The sequence below is a fragment of the Heloderma suspectum genome, chromosome 1, assembly GCF_057233095.1.
Source record: "Heloderma suspectum isolate Gila_16-S chromosome 1, 16-S_ref, whole genome shotgun sequence".
Taxonomy (NCBI): domain Eukaryota; kingdom Metazoa; phylum Chordata; class Lepidosauria; order Squamata; family Helodermatidae; genus Heloderma; species Heloderma suspectum.
The window spans coordinates 347184819-347207809 of NC_139458.1; the positions used below are offsets into that span (position 1 = coordinate 347184819).

Sequence of the window (22991 nt, forward strand, 5' to 3'; positions counted from 1 at the left end):
CCTGTGATACAAGAAAAAATGAGCTGGAATGTCACTTTAAGTGGGGAATCATCTAACTTTGTGATGAGACTCTCAGCAAGGTTGACATCCCATGAGAAATGGGGATCAGCAGTTCTACAAATATGACCTAAGTGTATATTTCTACACTGACTATTCAGATTATGTTTTCTCCCAGTAAATTATAATCCACCCAGAGAAATTAGTTTGTAGTCTGGCCATAGAACATTAGTTACTGGGTGGATTAGAAATAAAATGAAATACAATAAATAAATAAATTACAAAAGAACTTCTCACCAGACTTTTAGTGCAAAACTACACATTACAGTGGCAATATGTGACTACATATCTGTCTCTCTTTGAAGTTTTTGCAACAGACCTGTGGATGTATGCCAGTATGTATTTACTAATGGGAGTAGGGGCAGTTTCCTAAGAACATAAGAAGAGCCCTGCTGGATCAGACCAAGGGCCCATCTAGTCCAGCATTCTGTTCACACAGTGGCCAGCCAGCTGTTGACTGGGAACCCACAAGCGGGATACAAGTGCAACAGCACCCTCATGCCCATTTTCCCAAGCAACTGGTGTACATAGGCATACTGCCTCTGATACTGGAGGTAGCACATAACCATCAGGACTAGTAGCCATTGATAGCCTTCTTTCTCCTCTAGGAATTTATCTATTTTTCCACTGGGGTAAATGGTTAATCCGCACCTCACACAACAGTCCTCTCGCCCTCCCCAATTTTGCAGCTATTTGCAAAAACTTTAAAAGAAATTGGGTTGCAGTCACATGTCTCTTGTCATAGCATCTATTGTCCCCCGAGTATCTGTTTTGACAAATGAGATACCTTGGGGGTGGGGGATTATTTATTTATAATTTATTTGGAAGATTTTGACTCTACCCTTCCACAAATTGCTCTTAAAGGTAACATACATATACATTGTTAAAACAGTACAAGAATAATAGATAAATACAAGTTTAACACACAATATACAGAAGAAACTTATAAACAGTCAAAATGGCAAAATCGGTAGCAGCTAAAAATAAAGTAGTGATTTTAAAAAATTAATATTTAATATTGGGAAGACAGGAAAGATTCAACCGGGTGCCTAAAGGATAGCAGAGTTAAGGTGCCATGTGAATATGTGTTTGGAGAGAATATTCTTGGGGCACTACCCAGAAAGGGGCCTCCTCCTGGTTCATACAGCACAGGAGTGGTATGATCAGTATGGAGGGTTCCAGTAAATAGTCTCTCCGTCTCCCTATTCTGGACCAGTTGCAGCTTCTGAAGCTTTTCAGAGGCTGCCCAATGTATAATGTGTTGTGCTCATCTAACCTGGATATTCCAACTGTGGCAAGGCCTTGTTTGTCCAGGAGGCATCACAACTAGTGCATCAGCCGAAGTTGTTAAGAGGTACTTCAAAACCCAGGTGCCACTTCAGCATCTGTGTGCAGGGACTTCTTTGCCAAGTTGCACACGTGTGCTGCTGGGGTAACCCAAAGTGTGGATTGCAGATGCACATTCCTTAGCGTGAAGTGGATATGTACTAGGGAGCCCAGCTAGTCAGGGTTCCCTAGTGGCTTGTCCCCAGGGGCTTACCATCCACCTTTGCCATTCATGTCTTTCCCACACCAGTGTAACACCAGTGTAGCCTTTGGTAAACATAAATGCTCTATAAACCTCAAACTCAGACAATAACTATCTGAAAGAATGTTTCAGGGTTTGATAAAGGAATAGCAAAGATGTTTGTGGGACAGAGGTTTACTGGAATTGCGCACATCATAAAAGATGAAACTGTGGTGGTCTAGGAAAGGCTTTATAGGAAGAATGGCCATGCAAGAAGGATCTAAAGGAGAATACAAACCAGTCTGATGAATTGACAGGCTGCTGTTCCCAAGGACAGCAAGTCAGAAGAGACAAATTGGGGTGGGAGGGAAAGAAGGGGTTTAATACAATTAAAGCGCAAGTCAAGTCAACTATATACATGCGGCTGTTCTTTCTGCCAAGTGACTTGTACAAGCTGAGTGTACAGATGGAGGTTGGAGTCTCTCTACCATGGCTTTCTGTTGGGGGATCTGCTGTGAAAGTTCCCGTGCCTTTGAACGAATGGCATTGAATTTCTTGTGTCTATAACATCAGTGTAGGAGGAGGATGCAGCACGGTCTGTGCCCCTGTATGGGAAGCTGAAGCACAAAATTTGCTGGGCATGTGCTTGCTTTCCAGAAAGTGGATTTAGAGCCAAATTCTGCTGGGACTCAGCACCAGGAGGATGTGTATAACAATCTGCTGCTCTGAATGAGCTGGAATCCAACAGAAGTACCTGGTTATACGATTTGGCCTGCAAATTTCCAGGGTATTGCATATCTCCAGGCTTGCAGTATGGAAATGACTCAGCTGAAGAAGCTGCAGAGCAGTGTTGTCCTTTGGGTTGGGCCTTCAAGCCTTGCCTTACTGAACAAGAAGGTGTTGGTGAGGTCTGTACTGCTGGTGTTTGCATCCTGTAACATCCTTGGAAATTACATACTTGTAAACATGGGCAGTCCCAGCACAGGCCATGATGAGACAGAGGGGCACTCTGGTTGTATCTGAGATAGCGATCCTTATGTGGATCACCCAGTAGGTCCTCATATTTACCAGGTCCTGTAAGAGTATTTCCACAATGGGTCCTGGCTCTGAGAGAGAACGCAGTAGGTTGCTTTGATGTGGCCCCTGCATGTTTTGCCTGACTTTGTTGTAATGCAGTCAATTCAGGTTGCCGGTTGCCTTGATGTATGCCTGGCCAGTCACTTGCTGAACCCCTGATATCTTCCCCTTCCCACTTTGGCAGATTAGTGTGAAATATCGCTGAGCTTCCCCTGCTGCCAATAATGCCGCCACCTCTTGGACCAGCTAAATTTGATGTATTCCCACCCTTGTTCTTTATGGAGTTTGTTCTCATCTTCTCGTCCTCTGTCCTCTGAGCCAGTGGGTAGGTCTTTGTCTTAGCTCGGAGCTCATCAGCTACAGAGAGATGGTCCCAATTCAGTCTCTCTGGGTGGTAAAATTTGCACTTGATGCCATAGGTGCATTTTTTGTCTGGGGAAAAAAGGAGTAGATAATTAGCTAATTGATGTCAAATACTTTAATTGGGATACATCAATGGGCCATAGAAGCATTGTAGGGCTATTGCCCTTTGGAAGTACTCCTGTATGACAGATAAAAGCATCTTAGGGCACAGTCCTATGAAGATAGTAGGCAGCCACCAAACTTGGAGGCTGCCAAGTATCCAGTGCAGAGCAGCTGGAGTGCGGAGGTGATCTTCACCTCCACTCTCCAACCACCCTCATTTCTGCTAGATGGGCAATTTCACCCATCCAGCAGCAGCACTTCGGAGCGGGAGGGAAGGCGGTTGGGGCAGCCATAGGAAACGTTGTATGGCTGCTGCCCCAGACTCTTCCCCTCCTTGCCCCCAGGAACGCCCCCTTTTCCCATCTCCTCACTCTGTTTACAAGCACGGAGACACAGCTGGTGCGGACAGAACTGTGTCAGCTATGAGGGGGCAGTGGACGGTGTGGGGAGCACAGTTTCTGAGCTCCGAGGTCAGAGCCCTGTTTCCAACCTCAAAGCCCAGAAACTGAACAATCCTATGTCTCCCCAGATGCTGTCTGGGGGATACAGGATAGCTCCCCTTGATACTTTTGATTTTTAAAATATATCTATAGAGAAATTAATATGAAGGGAGAATGTGAATGGGAGAATGTGGTGCTTTTCGGAAACTCACATCTTTGGCTGGCTTGGGGCTGCTACTCTGTTATTCTATCAGAGAAGAAAAGATGAGCTATTCAGCCTCTTTGTGGTCTCTGTCAGAACTGAAAGCTTCTCCTATGTGAATCTATAGTCATTGAGGATAGCTCTGCATGTTCTGTGAGAACGTGGCCTATATAACTGGTAACCCATACATGTCTAGGGTGGAATCATGCTTCCGCAGACCACTCTTTCACTGGCAAAATATGCAGAAGTATATTATAATGCCTCGCCTAATCATCATCATCCAAGTTCTACCTGCATGGTGAGGTTCACCATGTAGGGCAAAAAGTAGCAGCTACTGTGTGCCCATTGCAATGGAACTTCAGGGTAGCTTTGAATGTTTACAGAAATTGGTGAGAAGTAGTGACTTACACACGGCTTAATGCACTTCCACTGTAATGTCTGAAAGAAACTTCAGGCAATTTATCTATGGGAAGATTTGTGATTCCTAGATGCTGTGAAGCATCTCTACATGCAGGTGCATGAATCACCATGTCTTGGCTAAAATCCACATTAGCATAATGCCTTTGAGACCAACTCAAAGATCACAAATACTGTGCAAGCTTCTGAGTTCTTCAGAACCCTTCATCAGGCAAAATGGATAAACAAAGCGCTCCCCTCCAAAGGTGCGGGGAGAGGAAGAAAATTGGCTGATGTTAAAACCATGGAGTCTGCATTTGGTTATAGTCCTGAGATGGAAGTAATGTCTGAAGTTGCTCTCACTGTGGATCCCATAAGCTGTATAGATGAGCAGCTGTGCCTGGCATTGAACAAAACCTACCATAAGGGCAGAGCTGCCATTTTGGTTCAGGGAGAAGTGGCTTTTTGCTGAGAAAATTGTCGAGAGAGGGTCCATGTCGGCCTAAAGGGTCATCAGGAGGCATAAATCTAAAAAATAAAACGATCAGAGTTTATTGAAGGAACATCCTACTTTCTGAATGGCGTTTGAGTTCACAGACTTTAGCATGACTTCAACACAATATTCAGGCCAAAACCGTAAGAGAAAAAGGTTTCCAGCATGTATGCAATTTTCCACTGGTGGGGAGAGATATGGGCATGCAGCAGTTTATAACCAACTGCATGAACAGAGCAAAACACAGCCAGACTACTTAGTCTGTAGATGTACCAGTCAATTGGTGCTTTGGAAACAGGCATCAAACCCTTAATGGAACAAGCGCTTTGAAACCATAGGTACAGCTTTTATAACAAATCCAATTACATGTCAGCTACTTCTCTGGTCAATCCAGCTTCTTTCCCTGATCATTCATGTGGTAAACTTGGCCAGGTGACAAATGACTGAATGCTAAACAGCAATAATGAAAGCCGATACATAGAAATAAGGGTGTAAACATATGGGGGACGATCCAACCAAAGTTAGATACTTACAAATGCCATTGATTTCAAAGGGAGATATTTAAGGATGTTGCAATATAATTGTCTATACTTGTTTCTCACTTGTTCTGTTTCTTATTGAGGTGCATGTATGTGAATATGAAAAAGGCCTTCCAGCAGGGTAACAAACACGTCCAGCAGTGTGGAAAAGACAACATATATACCATTAAACATATATACCTGAGAGAGCGTTCTCCTGTACCAACCTGCCTGGTCACTGAGGTCAGCAGAGGGCTTGCTCCATGGACCTATGGCCAGATTGGAGCCCACCAGGAGAAGAGCCTTCAGTGTGGTGGCCCCCTTTCTTTGGAATTCCCTGCCCCTGGAGGTCAGGCAGGCACCAACACTGAGTTGCTTCCAGTGCCTCCTGAAAACAGCACTGTTCCTGGAGGCATTCCTTAATTGACCAGTTACAGTTTTAATAGGCATTGTGTTTTTAAACAAATATAATTTTAATGTGGTGTTTTAATATTTTTATACTTTTACTGTTTTATTTTTTATGTTCACCACTCCAAAATCTGTTCTAGATATGGAGTGGTACATAAATACTGCAAATAAATAAATAAATAAACAAACAAACAAATAGCCTTTTTTTGTTATAGCCAAATGTCCTGGCAAGGAATTTGTATTAATGGATACAACTAAAAGATTTCAAAGGACATCCTTTCAAAAAGCTAAATACATTCCCCCTAAACTTAATGATACGTGCTGGAGAAGACTCTTACGAGTCGCCTGGACTGCAAGGAGGTCAAATCAGTCCATCCTAAAGGAAATCAACCCTGACTGCTCATTGGAAGGACAGATACTGAAGCTGAAGCTCAAATATTTTGGCCACCTAATGAGAAGAGAAAACTCCCTGGAAAGGACCCTGATGCTGGGAAAGATTGAAGGCAGAAGGAGAAGGGGACAGCAGAGGATGAGATGGCTAGATAGCATCACCGATGCAATGAATATGGACTTGAGCACACTCCAGAAGAGAGCGGAGGACAGAAAGGCCTGGCGTGCTGTGGTCCATGGGGTCACGAAGAGTCGGACACGACTGAACAACTGAACAACAACAAAACTTAATGATCCAGCAAAGGCTGCCTGTAGTCAGAAGTGCCCCTTCTGTCCGTGGAATGTTTTTAATCCAGTAGAGCTTTTCCACTGGTTAAAAGCAGGAGGCAATCTTCTCCAATTCCTCTCTCCCTCCTGCAATCCCTTATGTCCCCCAAAAATCTGTTCGGAGGGGTTGCAGTACCTTCCCAAACAAGGTAAGTGGTGCTTGGCTGTAGAGGGAAGGGGAAATCAGTGAAGTTTGCCTCCCTTCTTTCTGCCAGTGGGAGCACTCTGAGCGGACATTTGCTTGGAGACACTCCTGCAGGCAAATAAAAACTCTGGATCCAACTGCAATGAAAAGTGCACTTGGCCATACTAGGGGGGCTCAATTGGACCTATAAAAGTGATACAAGGTGAGATGATATTTGCAAATATGCCAGTCTCTTACTTGTCATTGACGAAAGAATACATCAGTAGTCGCTGCTCGATGAACCATTTCCACTCAGGATTTTCATTCTGTAAGTCCCGAAAGTTGTCATTGGAAACAATCACCCCATCCTGTTCATAGGCCAGTTTAACTATGTAGCGATCGTCGTAGCACACCATCCTTCTGCCCTTCATTTTGCGGGATGGTGTGTACACCAGAATTGCTTCCTTTGCAAGTGTTTCAAGGACATACTGGTCTAAAAGTTAAAAAAGAGAGAGAGAGAGAGAGAGAGAGAGGAGAATGAACAACAACCAAAAAGACAATGGAAGATCCTAAGTGCACGTGTACACACATCTCATACTGGGAATCCTGAAGAAGTTGCTTAAATCATCCTCCCTTCAAGTCCGTATTTTGATAACTAACAGCATAATCTACAGCTCACATTAAATTTCAGCTGTTTGGACTGAATCCATCTTAATCCCATTGATTTCGGCTTAAGTGGAAAGTAAACGACTGAGCTGTAAATTACCTGGTAATTTTTAAGATGACCAGAACACCACAGGTGCCAGCACAGATAGTTATTTATCTATTTTAATTTACAGAAATGTATAAACCAATCTATATCTAAAGACGTTTCCTGACCAGTGAACAGTAAAGAATAAACAAGCAAAATACAAAACAATAAAACTATTTAAAACAAAGTTATACTAATAAAACCATGGCTGGTCATTCAGGAAAAGCTTGTTTAAACACAAATGTCTTTAGCTATGGCCAAGAACAAAGCAAGGTTGTCGCCTGCCTGACATCAGGTGGCAGGTAATTCTGCAGAGAGACAGCCAGTACACTGAAAGCTCTACTCTGAGTAGACGTTAAACGGACCTCAGGTTCATGCAGAACCACCCGGTGCACCCCATACGATGACCTTAGTGACAGAGCAGGCTGATAAGGGAGAAGGAGCATTCTCGAGTATCAGATATCCTCAAGTTGTTTAGGGCTTTATACACCAATAACAAAACCTTAAACCTGGCCCAATAGCAAATAAGCCACTGCATTCCCTCAGCAAAGGTGTTACATGCTGAAAGGAGGCAGCCCACAGGAACAGCTGAGCTGCTGCATTCTCCAGTGGCTGCATGCTCAGTACTTTACAAACTGGGCCAATTAACTATCTAATCATGTACTCAAGAGCTCAAGTTGGCTTGGGATCCCATGGCAATGCAGCAGATCATCACTGCAGGGCACAGAAGGGGCAGATAATTAGGTGAAGCAGGAGCTTTACAGTGGTGTAGTTGAGGACAATTAATATCATAGAATCATATCATAGAATCATAGGGTTGGAAGGGGCCTACAAGACCATCGAGTCCAACCCTCTGCTCAGTGCAGGAAGCCTGACTCCCAGGTGGTCTCCCATCCAAGTACTAACCAGGGCTGACCCTGCTTAGCTTCCAAGGTCAGACAAGATCAGGTGCATCTGGTATGCATCTATAAAATCGTTTGTCCACAGTCAAATGGCAATTGAAATCCAGCATAACAGACCTGCTCCTTGAGATTCCATAAAATTCCATTATAGACAAGTGTTTACACAGCAATGCACATAGATAGATGCATGGAAATTAGTGCCACTTAAAATGAAGGACATAATTTATCAGTCACTTCCTCCTTAATATTCTCAGACGATAGCCATGTTAATGTGTATTCCTGCAACACTCACGTGAATTATGGTATCCTTTCTTTGATAGTGGCAGAGGGAAGGTCATGTTTTCACTAATGAACATGAGCTGCCAGTCAAGTCTTTCTACTCTAGATTCTTAGACACCTAGATATTGCTGCTAGAAATACAAAGCAAAAAGAGGGCTGGTTGGTTGTTGGAGCTATGTTTGTTGGTAAAAAAGAATGCAAAGCTACCAGGCCTCATCTGCTCTTCGGGCAAAATAGCAAAAGCCTGAAGGAAGAATACTGAAGTATTTGAAAGCCTGAGTTTTATAACAAAACCTCTTTCAGTTGAATCTAGTCTACCTGAGTGCAATCCTATCCGGATAGTCACCAGCCTCCAAAATTGGAAGCTGCTGACTATCCTATGCAGGGCAGCTGGAGCGCGGAGGGGATCCTCTCCTCTGTGCTCCAGTCACCCTGCATTTTGCCCATCTAGCTGCAGCTTTGGGGAAGGGGAGGGAAGGAGCCTGGAGCCCCAATAGGAAGCTGCATAAAGCAGCTTCTGTGGTCTCCTCCCCTCCCTGCCCCCGGGACTGCCGCCTTTCCCCCATCTCTGCACTCCATTTCCGAGAGCGGAGACGTAGCCAGTGCAGAGAGAATTATGCTGGCTAAGAGGGGGAGGGGGTGGGGAGCGCGGTTTCTGAGCTTCAGCATTGGAGCCCTGGTTCCAACCTTGGATCCCAGAAACCAAACAATCCTTTGTCCCTCCAGATGCTGTCTAGGGGACATAGGATTGCTCTCTCTGTTTATCTTATCCTCCTAGAACAGTATAGTAACAGTTTTCAAAAACATATTTAAACTCACTGTTTCCAGTGGTATGAAACATGTGTAATTTCATGTTTAAAATCTGTTGGATGCATGCCTACCTGTAATGGGGGTATCAAATCGACTTGGTTCCTTTCTCCAAGATGGGACAAAGACTTTGACATATTGGTGACCTCTGTCTTTGAACCAGTCCACCACCAGCTGAATTCCCAAGCATGAAAACACTTCCTTATTTCCATGGCTGCAAAAAAGAAAATAAAACAGCGTGTGTGATGGTGGGGGGGGATGTTTTAGTGCCATAAAGCTCTGCTGCTTTTCTAATAGTTTCTGCCTATGGTATCTACATGAGTTCTAGTGTTTTTTAGCAGGGGTGGGCTGATGGTAGATCAAGACTGACTGGTAGATTTCTAGGTGATTTGCAGTAGATTGAGAAGGGTTTCTGACTCCCAATCATCTAACAGCACCAACTAAAAATCTTTTCCACTAAAGTAGGGTGTTGAAAAATAAGACTTTGTGTGAAAGAACTGTGTACTCAGTTCTGTTCTGGTACTGAAAACAAATTCCTAGTCTCAGAATGTGCTCAGAGGCACCCTGTTTTTTAAATTTTAAGTGTATGTCTTTTGCACCTGGTTGGACCTTGCATGTTCTAGTAAAAAACAAAATAGATCCAACGAATCTGAAGTCTGCCCACCCCTATCTTTTGGCATTAGTGGTGTTCCATAGGTACGTATCTTGAAAAGGTAGGGAGGGCAGTTAACCTGACCCTTCCCCCTTTCCTTCCACTTCCCTGCTATTCAGAAGCGTTCTTGTGGAATAATGAGTCACAGCTCAATACTTTTTCACGTTACAGCAACTCAGAAATATTTGTGGATGGATGGCCAACTGTTGGGAGGAGCATTGGCAAGGTGTGAAGCTAATAGTGTAAATATGAATAAAAATTGTGTAATATTGTGTAAGATGAATAAAATATGTAATATTTTAATATTTTAAATAATATTAATATAATTAATTTTTTAAAATTAATATTTTCAAATTAATATTTAAATAATAATAATATTAGTATTTAATATTATTATTATTTAATAATAATATTTTAATATTTTTATAATTGTGTAATATTGTGTAATATGAATAAAAATTTTAAGTAAAGCTCAATTTCAGCTAATCTGAATTAGTGTTAATTAATTAACTAATACTTGGATTTCAAACGCAAAGCAGATTCAACTCATCTGTCTAAGGAGCTGTTCTTGGTATTCAGCGTGGCTTTGTGTCCATTTTTGTCATATTTTGCTCCTTCTTTTAGTTAGCTATGTTGGAGCTTCATTTCTAAAATTCACACAATATTTTTAAAGCAAGTGTGAAAAGATGCACACTTCAAAAACTGCAACTAAAACTGTGAATTCAAATGGTAGCACTATATTTCAAACTATGGTTCTTAATTCAAATGTTTAGATGATTTTTATTTTTTCGCTATTTCTATCTTGCTCCTTAGCCTAGGCTTTTAAATGGGCTTACAGTTTTTTTAAACCAAGTATAATATGCAAATATTCTAGTTGTAGTAATACTTCAGTTCAAATTTCAGTGCTATGGTCTTGTTTAAACATTCCAAAATTGGCCCTAAGATATAGGTGGAAGGGGGCAAAGAATACAACACTGCTTTTTGGTGTGAGCTAGTCAGGTGATATCAGGAAAAGTTTAAGGGCACCTTTTCAAAGTGGCAACCTGGGAGGCATCAGTTCTAAGTGAATTAGGTTTTTTATCATTAGTTGTTTTGTATTTTTATCACACTGTATATGTTAATCAGCTCACCATTACAATTATGTTTGTGTTTTCACTCAACAATGTTTTGTGAATGGCAACTGGTAAGGTAATTATCACTGTCTGTACTTTTTGCATTTCACTTCCTTCTGACACATGGTTTACATCTCCCCCCTCTCCCCACCCCAGCATGTATATATAAATCTGCTAATTTGAGATCAACACTTCATGCATCTGATGAAGTGGGCAGCGTTCACAAAACTTACGCTAGAATAAAACTGTTAGTCTTTCAGTGCCACAAGCCTCTTTGTTATTTTTATTGTGTTTATCCTTCCATCAACTCTGTAAAGTGTGTGACTGAGAGGTACTGACTCACCAAGGCCACACCATACATCCATGGCAGAAATGGTGCTTGAATTTATGTCTCCTATATAGAAGTCCTAATCATTAGTCATGGCCTACACTGTTTCCTAATATATTCACCCCAGTCTAGCAGGGCAGATCAATGCATCAAGCATGTTTCCACATCTACACCCAAGGCAGATGTGCATATATTATATTAGACTAGCTGGATGCATATTTTGATGCAAATGTGCACCCTGGTGTGGGGTACTAGTTGTGTGTGACTAGTGCTGCATTGAAGCAATTAGCTATGCTTGGACCAAGTTGGGCAGAAAACAAAATCTACACAGATTGATGGTGAATGGGACTCTACTAAGTCCTCAGAAGGGAAGAGGATATCTTATTAGTGTTTGTTTATTTATACTAAGACTGAAAAGTGACTGCAACCTTTGGTGTGTAGGTAAGTGAATGTCCCCTTAGGGAAGGGGTGGGCAAGTTGTGGCCCTCTGGGTGTTTTGGCCTTCGACTCCCATCAGCCCTAGCCAGCATAGCCAATGGTGAGGGATGACTGGAGTTTTAAGCCAAAAGATCTGGAGAGCCACAAGTTGCTCACCTTGCCTTAGGGAGAAATACAAATCGTTCTGAATATCTTACAATATAAGGACAAGGTTCTGAGATGTGATTTTTAGTACCCCTTCCCCTCCACCCTCAACAATACTTTGTAGATTCACAAGTAATCATGGATCTTTCTGACCATCAAACAAAAAAGCTAATCTAGACCAGTATCCTAATAACCTCCCCATCAAAAATATTCTGAATGCTGTTGGGAGTCCCCCCACCCACTCCCAGTCCTGTTGTGCTGGATGATTGCCCTTGTCTACATGAACAATTATTACATCCTTGCTGACTGTCACATGCAGGTCACTGAGTTTCCCTGTGAAACTGTGAACTCCACCCACAACAGAGAGCAACTTTGCATTTGTTTACATGATCGCTTATCCAGAATAAAAAGTGGTGAGTCATTATTCCTTGAACTTGCTGGAAATCAAATCTTTCAACAACCCTTTGAACATGTAAACAAAGAGGTTGAAGTTAATTTAGGGTTTCCTACCCAAGGGTAATGGATCGTATAAACAATCCAGGTCCCACTGTGGACAAGAAGAAGGAAGACAAGAAAAAGTGATGTATGAAGTAACTCTTTAACAGATGGGGCAGTTTTGAAATAGAACGGACAAGAGGTAGAGATGCATCCAGAGATTATACATTGTAGAAAATAAAATCTTGTAGTGTTATGTTTTTAGTTTGTACACCACCCAGAAAACTTCAGTTATTGGGTGGTTTACAAATGTAATTAAAAAAAAAAAAGATAAAATAAAATGCAAGGTGTCATGTACACGAGATGAATAGTGGGGCGAAAATAATGGAGTATGTGTATCTAGCAGCAATACTACAGGAGCAGATTGCTGGTAGCTGATAAAGAAGGTCATGCTACCAGCATAATCCAGGAGAAAGGAGAGTTAATAAGTAGCCTTACAAAAGGTAAAATGAAGCCAGATTGACTAGGTAGCTGCTAAATGGCCGCCAACCCAGTTTTGCCACCATTTCACCTGCTGGTTGTATAGCAAAAAGAAAGAAAGAAAAGTTTAACCAAAACAGACAATGTTATATCTTACTAGGGGTAAATCAACACCACAAATGTCTGTCTCTTTTATCCCTGATGTCATGGCTTTCCCAAAAAGAACTGTGGTGAATGTGGCTTAGTGAAGTTGTTGAGGATTCTTTTTTTAGGAATCCCCCCTTATAGAACTATAATTCCCAGGTCTTCCTTAGAAAAGAGTATTATTTCCCCTTTTTAAGTTTGCTAGTCTTTATTATACACTTATAATATACAACCCTGAGTGCTCATTGGAAGGACAGATACTGAAACTGAAGCTCAAATATTTTGGCCGCCTAATGCGAAGAGAAAACTCTCTGGAAAAGACCCTAATGCTGGGAAAGACTGAAGGCAAAAGGAGAAGGGGACGGCAGAGGATGAGATGGCTAGATAGCATCACCGATGCAATGAATATGAACTTGAGCACACGCCGGGAGAGAGTGGAGGACAGGAAGGCCTGGCATGCTATGGTCCATGGGGTCACGAAGAGTCAGACACGACTGAACGACTGAACAACAACAACAAATTATACACTTTAATTCTCTAGTAGAGAGATGCCTCCTAGGGAGTCCCCATCGGGAATGGCTATCCTACCACACTGAAGATTTCTATGGTCTGTATAGCTGCCTAACAGTCAGACACTGCCTGCTTCTGTTTCTTTCACATCTCCCTTACACAGAAGACTACAGCTCTGCAGCTCCTCCCTGTGACACCCACCATCAGGAAGTCTGTGGTATGTATAGAAATCTGTTGCCATAGCTAAGAATTCTTATCTTCTGGAGAGCGTAATTTTGCATCAAAATAGGAGGCCGCAGCACAGTCATTTCCTCATGTGCAGGTCTCTGTGGTTTATGTTATGGGGATGGGTAAGATGGGATGTTTTGTCAGTTTAGGAAAACTGGGCAAATACTTTTTGAGAAGTGGAAGTGGCAACTCTAAAGACAGAAAAGAGAACCAATCATATCTGTTTAAAATGTAGCTTCTCTTTTGAGGTACATCTGCTTAATCTCATCTGTATCCACTTGTGCTGCCATATATTATTTACACAGGGCCAGTTCACACGTACACGCTTATCCCTTGCTTGATGACACATTTGTGCGAGCGTGCCATCATAGATCTAACACCTCCGAGAAAAACATTTCTATCATCTCACTAGCATCACTTCAGACATGATGCAGTTCAGTTATTCAGTTCACTGAATTGCCACACCAAAAATGGGAATGATCCACCTGAACCCCATAGAGCATTCCCCTCAGCTCAGATGTTCCATCTTAATTCTAATAAGATGAGGATAAGATCAGTCTTGGCCCACAGTGCAAGCTAAGAAATAGAGAAGTCAGCGATATAACAAAATGGAGAGATGCTTGCCTCATTGCAACATTGCTGCCATCAATCACAATCGGTCTCAAATGACTGGAGGGATCACTTGCTTCCTTGGTAGACCACTGGGAAACTGGCAAGGCCCTGCATGATCCATGGGCCACGGGACTGAGGTGAAAACGTTGCGTCCAGCTCTCAGGTTCTTGGGGCCTGGTCCCCATCTGAATCAGCTCTTGCAGTAAATCATTCTCTGAGGAGTCCTGGCCTAGCTTCTCCAGCACTTTGCACACTTCCTCCTTACCATAGCCTAGCTTGTGAAAAAATTCCAGCTTGCTCTGCTGTGCTTCCATTGCTGTACAGGGATAAGAAAAACCTGTCAGGATAAGTATTTTATAAAACAGAGATGCAGCTGTGGCTGCGTGTGCAAGTTCTGTGGGATGCTTCCAGTCAGTAGAGTTGATCCAATGCATCCACTTTCAGCATCCACTTTAGAGGGAAACAAAAGAAGTCATATTTTTAATAAAGATGATATACCAAGGAAGACAACAGGAATACTGAAGACAACAGAAACCTTCAGGGTCCTCAAAATAGAATGCAGAATAGGTAGCTGCCATGGAATTTGAGGGCACTTGCCTGATTCCCTCTATCCATTTTTCTAGGCTTTAAAACAGCATCTTTTACAAATTATAAAATAGAAACATCATTTATAGGATAAGCAGATACACCATAATGCTACAAGAAATTACTAAGTAATATTAATATATTCACTAATATTAAACAAAAAAAAGAGAAGTCATTTTCATGTACTTCAGTCATTAGTGTGTTGCAGAGACAACACCTATTCTTCCCTATGCAGGCTGGATCCAGATTTAGCTATACTTAGAGTAGATCCATTGAAATCAGTGGGACTTAAGCCAGGGATGACTAACAAGTCCCATTTATTTCAGTGGGCCTACTCCAAGTAGGACTAAATCTGGATCCCACCCAGCATGTGTAATTATGTACATTTTCTGTTGACTGATGAAGCTGGGGGCTAAAAGGCTCCTAAGGCCTAGCTAGCTATGCAAGGCTTTTGCTTCCTAGTATCAAGAAGCTGCAATTTGCTCCTTGGAGTGAGCACCAAGTTGCCTTCTAAACCTAAGCTTTATTTACACTGGCTGAGGCTCAAAGAGTTGTAGTGTTTTGCTGAGTTAAGAAAAGCCCATGAGGATGTTTGAGAATCTTTGCTCTACATATCTCAAAACATCCTAGCTGCCTTTTGACTTACCAGAAGACTCCAACCGTTCCTCAGATGTTCTGAGCACAAAGGAGTCCCTTGGATAGTAAATATACCCTCTGGGCAACCAATATTCGTCAGAACATCAGGTATGTGCCTAAGATAAGTGTGCAAGAGTGACGTATGTACAAACCTATGTGCACGCATATGCACACAGACACTTCAGGCTTATCTCTGATTCAAATATCTGAAAATAACTTAGCTGAGGGATTGCACTTGTGCAGTGTGGTTAGTGAAGTACAGATATTATCTCTGAAATAATGCAAGTGCCTAGCAATAAACAAACATTGTCCAGTGATGCTGTAGCAATGTGTCACTGGAAACCTGTGAAAGCAACTCATGACTTCTGCGCTTTTCTTTTTCTTTTTTTCTTTTTAAGATAAAACAACGTTCTGCCCAGGATGTTGGTGTCATTCACTTCCTATGAGTGCTGCTGGTTTGTGCTGGATTGTTTTTCTTTCTGGTACAGTCACCACTGTTGTAACTGCGAGAGAACAGATCATGAGCCAGGGTAGAGACCTTACCTTTGGTGGCACATTTGCGGCACAATTTGGAGGCAGCTGCTTTCCATTAAGTCACGGGTCCCCAACCTTTTGGACCCGTGGGCACATTTGGGAATTTGAGACCATGCTGTGGATACCACCACAAAATGCCTAATCAGTGGATCACTGCTTTGGCGTCTACCTGTCGCGACTATGGATCTTAGGCTGTGTCTTCAGCAATTTTTTTTTGTTTCATGTCTATTGGATACAGCAATGTCTCTTTAATAAGGGATTGTCTAACTTGGCTAATTGCTGATGGTCCAATACAGCTGATGTTTCCTTTAAACATATGTTTTGGCAATGTCCGGTTGTTGCTTCTTTTGGGGAGGAAGATTATTACACAGATAAATTTTATACTGGAACAGTCTTTAATATTCCCTGATGTACACACTGTTTTAAATTATTTACCTGCTTCAGGGAAATTAACAAATAGTCGGTGTAAATGGATCCTCTGCACCGTTTTGACAGCTAAAAGACTGATATTACAACACTGGAAGGATAAAGACTCACCCCCTATAATGCAGTAAATTGAGGACCTTACAACACTATCAATATTTGATTGGGTGACATATAGATGCTACCTTCAAATGGATATTTATCTGAATATTTGGCCCACCTTTGTTGAAACTTATGTATAATTGCTCAAAAGTTGTATGCATTGCATACAAATCCATGTATGTATATTTAAAAAGTGGGAATTACAAATAAAATAAAATAAATTTGGGTGCCCACAGGGACCACATTGGAGACACATTTGTGGGCACCATTGGAGTTGCCTGGAGGCACTACATTGGGAACCCCTGCTCTACGCAATGCCCTCATGCCCCCTAATCTCATTGACTCCAGTGTTTTATGACTGTGAGGGGGAAGCATCTCCAAGAAGGTATTGAACATGCTTATTGCATACAGACTTTAAAAAACCCATTGCTCTAGCAGGGGTCCCCAATCTTTTTGGATTAGTGGGCACATTTGGAATGTTGAGTGTCATGGGTGTTCTCTCACAAAGTGGCTGACATGCGGGGGGGCTTGCTCATTCATAATATGGCTATCGTGATGGGCGTGGCCAGTCACAAAAAATCTCATTTCTTTTAGCTTGCAAAGGAAGTGAGCTAAAAGAAAAGTGAGACTAAAAGAAAAGGAACTGGCTGAAGAAGCTACATGCAAGGCAGAGGAGGGGTCCAAAACACAAAACCAGCTGCTGCCTCAGTTGGGACAACTTTGTCTAGCCTGCACCTTTCTTCACTGGGGAGGATGCGGTGCAGGCAAAGCAGCCCCAACCAACGTGGTAGCTGGAGCGCCAGCTGCTGCTTCAGCCAGGGACTGGATCATGTCAGGGATGTGACGACACCTCCTGAGAGTGGATGGGATGGTCATGGCCCTGATGTCATCTATCTTGTGAAGGGCTGAGTCATCCGGCCCACAAAGGGCCCAGTGTACATGTTCTTTGGCCCCCCTCACCCCAAAACTGTTCCCAACTCTGTGGTAGAGCCTACATTGAATGTCTGCAACTTCCTCCCACATTCCATGTTAAGACTGTGAATAAATACAGACTATATGGCTTCCTCTCTCTCTCCTTTTGCTTTGTTTACCATCTTGCCTGATGAAGAGTTCTGGAGAACGTGAAAGCTTGCACACTATTTTAGGAGCTTTGGGTTGGCCTCATGTGGATTTTTTCTTATGGCCAAGAAAAAAATCTAAAATCCGTATTAGGTCAACTCATTGGGGCACATTAAATCAGTGGGCCAGGGATTTCTGCACTGCCAAATGGTTCCTCGTAAGCATAATTTAGAAGGTTGTTCCCCTGTCCATCAACCTCCCCCATCCACAAATGCTACAGGATTTGGGGGTGATTCTGGCAGAGGAGGAGATCAGAGTTAGAACAGCAACCACAGCTCCAACAATGACACAGAAAGGGTGAACTCACTTGCTGTTTTGGAAAGACACTTGCACCCATGTGTCATGTGCTGTGGTTTCCCTCTGGTCTGTATCTGTTTCCAACACACATCCAAAATATAGCAGTAGGAAGAGCTGTCAGACTGCCCAGCTCGGTACTGGCTTCCGTTTCATAGGCATCTTACAGCAATGCGTGCATCTCTGTGCATTCTTCTGATGCTAACTAAAGATGGGTTGAACCTGCCTAGCTTTGCGCTAGCACTCAAAGGTGATGGTACCTCATTAAAGATGAGCCAAACAGAAGTGCTTCTATCTGATGTGTCACTGGCCTTGGAGTTATAATAGGCACCGTGCACTCAGTGAGTACACGCCATTCCCTTTTATCTATTTAACCCATTCATCTTTTATTCCGTGGTCATGCTGTTGTGTAAGCAGAGAACGCATTGGCAGATTCTCAGATACAGCAAGCCCTGCTACTAGGCTTAGGAAGCAAACAGTGCTATGAGTTCCAAAATATGGTGCAATCAGAATCTCTGGATGGTAGGGATCAGGGATGAACCAAAATGGGGTTCACTTGTCTAGAGAACAGAGGAAATCAATTAGCAAAGCAAGACAGTGTCGCCTCTGCTCTTTCTTCTCTCCCAGCCAGGAGTAGGCTGTGCAAAGCACAAGGTATCAATCAGGCTTTTCAGAGTGAAGATGTGCTTATCTCTGCCTAAGGTGGCTGAGAAGATGGAATCACGTAGCCAGGGAGACTGAGGCTAAGGAGCTTTTCTGCCTCAGTGCTAGCTGCTAGTACTATGTCTGGGTGTAACCCAGGAATCTCCAAAAGAGCAGAATCTAGATTGACTAGAGAATTCGGAATCCTCACAGCTTTCTTTTTCTCTTTGTTTAAACTATGTTTAAACACTTATGGCTACAAATACAAGCTCAAACATGTGTGGCAACATCTGGTGAAATGTTGGAAGCTGGTTGGTGAGGAGGGGCTCAGTAAGACTTCCACCCTATGGAGGAGGGGCTCCAATTTCCTGCATAGCACTTTATGTCTCCCCATGACTAGCACAAGCAGAACAAATAATGCCAAAGCAAGTGCATATATAGATTTCAGAATTTTCCTTTCCTGATGTAATGTAGTTTATTACGACACTTTATCCTTAAAACCAAATGCAGTTGTAATATTACCATTTTTACATGTCTTTGTACTAATACAAACATACGGAAGAGGAACTGAGGCAAATCTGATGCTGTTCTCTTGTTTACACTCACACTGAAACAGTACGAAGTCTGAAAAGTCAAAGATCATCAACTCTATTGACTAAGGGACATTATATTAATAATTGCTTAATTTTCACAGAAATACCCTTTTGTATTGGGGGACAAATCTGGTGGTAAAGTGAGGGGAAGAACGGATTTTATTTTTTTGGTTGGTTGTTTATTACATTTCTAATGTTCTCTGGGCAGATTACAAAGAAAAGACTAAAATGCCATAGAATAATTAAAAATATAAAATACAATGCAAATATTTAAAAGAATGAAAAACAATACAATGAAAAACAATAAACAGCACCGGAATAGATAAACTGGCCATAAAAATCTAGAACTAGGTCTCTAAAATGCCTGGGAGAAAAGAAAGGTCGTTGCCTGGCACCTAAAAGATAACAATGTATGTGCCAGGCAAACCTCTTTAGGGAGTTCATTCCAGAAGTGAGGGGCCACAACTGAGAAGGCCCTCTCTCTTGTAACCATCCATCTACAGTGCCTTGCATAAGTATTCATCTCCCTTTGACTTTTCCGTATTTTGTTGTGTTACAACCTGGAATTAAAATGGATTGAATTAGGATTCCTTGTCACTGATCTACACAAAATAGTCCATAACGTTAAAGGGGGGGGGGAATCTACATATTTTACAAAATGATTTACAAATAAAAAACTGAGAAGTCTGGATTGCATAAGTATTTTTTCCTGTGACACCCCTAAATAAGCTCTGGTGCAACCAACTGCCTTCAGAAGTCACATAATTAGTTGAAGGGTGTCCACCTGTGTTCAATTCAAATGTCACATGATCTCAGATTAAATACACCTGTTTCTGGATGGCCCCAGAGTTTGTTGGAGGGGATATCTAAACAAATAGCACCAGGAAGACCAAGGAGCTATCAAAACAAGTCCAGGATAAAGTTGTGGAGAAGCAATCAGGGTTGGGTTATAAAAAAAACCCAACCCAAACTATGAACATCCCCCAGAGCACCATTAAATCTTTAATACAAAATGGAAAGAATATGGCACAATTGTGACTCTGCCTAGAGAAGGCTGTCCACCAAAACTCAGTGACCAGGTAAGGAGGGCATTAGTCAGAGAAGCAACCACGAGGCCAATGGTAACTCTGAAGGAGCTGGAGAGATCCACAGCTGAGATGGAAGAAACCATCCATGGGACAAGCATCATGTGGACATTCCACAAAGCTGGCTTTATGGAAGAGTGGCGAGAAGAAAGCCATTGCTGGAAAAAAAATATGAAATCCCATTTAGAGTTTCCCAAAAGGCATGTGGGAGACACAGCAAACATGTGGGAAAAGATTCTCTGGCTTGATGAGACCAAAACTGTACTTTTGGGGCTTACTGCAAAACCGTATGTGTGGCACAAAGCCAACAGTGCTCATTGCCCTGAGAACACCATCCCCACAGTGCAGCATGGTGGTGGCAGCATCATGTTGTGGGGATGCTTTTCATTTGCAGGGACTGGGAAACTGGTCAGGATTGAGGGCAAGATGGATGCAGACAAATACAGGGCAATTCTAGAGGAAAATCTGTTTCAGTCTGCAAGGAGCTTGGGACTAGGGTGGAGGTTCACCTTCCAGCAGGATAGTGACCCTAAACACACAGCCAAAGCTACCCTGGTGTGGTTTAAAAACTAGAACCTGAATGTCTTGGAATGGCCTAGTCAAAGCCCAGACCTCAATCCAATGGAGAATCTGTGGCAAGACTTGAAAATTGTTGTTCACCAATGGTCCCCATCCGACCTGACAGAGCTTGAGAAATTTCCAAAGAATAATGAAAAATTGCAGGATCCAGATGCGCAAAGCTGGTAGAGACTTACCCCAAAAGACTCATAGCTGTAATTGCTGCCAAAGGTCCTTCTACCAAGTATTGACTTGGGTGTGTGTGTGTGAATACTTACGCAACCAACAAATGCCAGTTTGTTTTTGTTTTAATTTTTGTGCTACAGTAAAAATATTTTGCACCTTCCAAGTGTGAAGTATGTCATGTAAATCAAATGGTATAAATGCCAATTAAATCCATTTCAATTCCAGGTTGTAACACAACCAAATGTGGAAAAGTTAAAGTGGGGTGAATACTTATGCAAGGCACTGTAGCTTCCTTCGGCAGGGGATGAATTGAAACCATTACTGAATAATAGCTTATGAAGAACTTAGTATTTTTATCTTTTGCTACATGTATATAACTAGTTTGGTGTGATTTCTTATAGTTTTGCTCTTTGTAAAGCTTGTTTGTATTAGAGTGCCCTTCGTGGAAAGTGCTCCCCCCCCCCCCGATACTATACTAAGGAAAAGTTGAAAAATATATTAACAAGAGTGACTGCAATCTTCATGAAACCCTCTAGGCCCTTAGCCTTAGGGGTTATTTCAGGAGGGATGAAACTATGTAAATAAATTTACACATTCATTATTTGCTGCTATCTTTGCCATTCCCATTTTCCCTCCTGCTCTTTGATATTCTTGCCTCTCACTTCAATCTCTTTGTTGCTTCTGAAATTCAGATTGTGAGCTCATTGGTTATAGCACCTGTGCGCTTGTGCCTACTTGTGCTTTAGTTACTCTGTAAAATGGTGCTGCACAATATGGTGCTGCACAACAGCCCCTTGTGCTGAAGCTCTTCCCCCTTAAATTAATCTGGCTCCTTGTTTTGCAAAACAGTAGCTGTATATGTTACAATGTGCTGGGCAGAGGGGGATAAGGTGATGAGAGAACAAGTGTGACTTTCACTTCCTCTCACAATTCAAAATGTGCAAAGCCATACTTAGGTTATGCCTCTTGTACATTTTCCTCCAAGAAGACACATTTTTGACAAGAAGCTTCTGTTTAGAAGTAACAAGTTGTAGTCCAACACATCTGGAGGGCGCCTGGTTGGGAAAGACGGGTTTACACCATACACAGCTTGAGGCAAATCTAGCTGTTCCTTGGCAGGTAAGTCAAGTTTGAGAAGTACTGCAGTACAATTATCTCACTTGTTCTGTTTCTTATTTAGGTGTATGTAGTGAACATGAATGAGAAATCAGGCCTTCCCGTAGGAAACCAGTAAGTCCAGCAAGGTTTCATTCTGCCTCCCACCCAGTTGTCAGGTCTTTTTCTTTCTCAAGCCTATCAACATTCTGTGCGATTGAGTTATTGCTGGGATTTTTTTGGTGGGGGGAATTCCTCCCCTTATGAGTGTTTTAAGATTTTTTAAAAAATATCTTAAAACTGCCCTTTTGTGCATGGGTGACACAGTTTTGGCTACAGTCACATGAGTATGGAAAAATTCGAAGTGGTGTTAGAAGGAACAATGGCAGCTAAAGGATGCTGCACAAAATGAGTGATTTGATTCCTTCAAGGTGGAGCAGGGCTGGCCTGCACATGTCCAGATGACACCATCGGACTTGGGGCCACTGTCCTGCATTCTAGATGGGTGGCATCTGGTAAGAACATAACAGCATGGGGGTAAGGTCTGAGTCCTGGCTCAGGTTAAGCCTTGCTTTTCCTCACCCACCCAAACACATTTGCTAAAATGGGTTAAAACAAATTGTACTCACTGAATGTACAACGCCTTCCTTTAGTGACCAGAGAAATGCTGAGCTGCCTGGGTCATCACTCTTATCCAGCAGCTCATGGGGTAGGCGATAGTGCATTTGCAATTTTATTCACTCAAGGAAGTGCAGCCTGTTTTTGAAGGCACGCTGTTATTGGCATCAACTGAAAGTGCAATGTACAATTTACAGCTCATTCCATGGGAACATTTTTACTTCCTTAATTGGGCAGCTCCTCTCATTTAACTCATTAGACTTTGGTTTTGCACAAGGGGAGGGGAAGCATCAGC

General features: G+C 42.3%; 1 protein-coding gene across 1 annotated transcript; it reads right to left on the reverse strand.

Moving 5' to 3' along the window:
* Nucleotides 1–847: 847 nt before the first annotated feature.
* ZC3H12D (zinc finger CCCH-type containing 12D) lies at nucleotides 848–22831 on the reverse strand. Its single transcript, XM_084827815.1, has 6 exons — nucleotides 22708–22831; nucleotides 14239–14542; nucleotides 9218–9357; nucleotides 6663–6897; nucleotides 4566–4672; nucleotides 848–3073 (listed from the first exon to the last, which is right to left on the reverse strand). Exons 2-6 carry the CDS (start codon nucleotides 14538–14540, stop codon nucleotides 2049–2051), a joined length of 1809 nt encoding a protein of 602 aa, XP_084683941.1. The 5' UTR covers nucleotides 14541–14542; nucleotides 22708–22831; the 3' UTR covers nucleotides 848–2048.
* Between the last annotated feature and the right edge of the window lie 160 nt (nucleotides 22832–22991).

Coding starts and splice junctions, on each gene's coding strand:
- ZC3H12D (XM_084827815.1), bottom strand. CDS start 14,540: ATGGAAGCACAGCAGAGCAAGCTGGAATTTTTTCACAAGCTAGGCTAT. Junction 9,358..14,238: donor GGCAGCAATGTTGCAATGAG/GCAAGCATCTCT, acceptor TCTTTTTTGCAG/CCATGGAAATAAGGAAGTGT. Junction 4,673..6,662: donor TATTCTTTCGTCAATGACAA/GTAAGAGACTGG, acceptor TTTATTTTTTAG/ATTTATGCCTCCTGATGACC.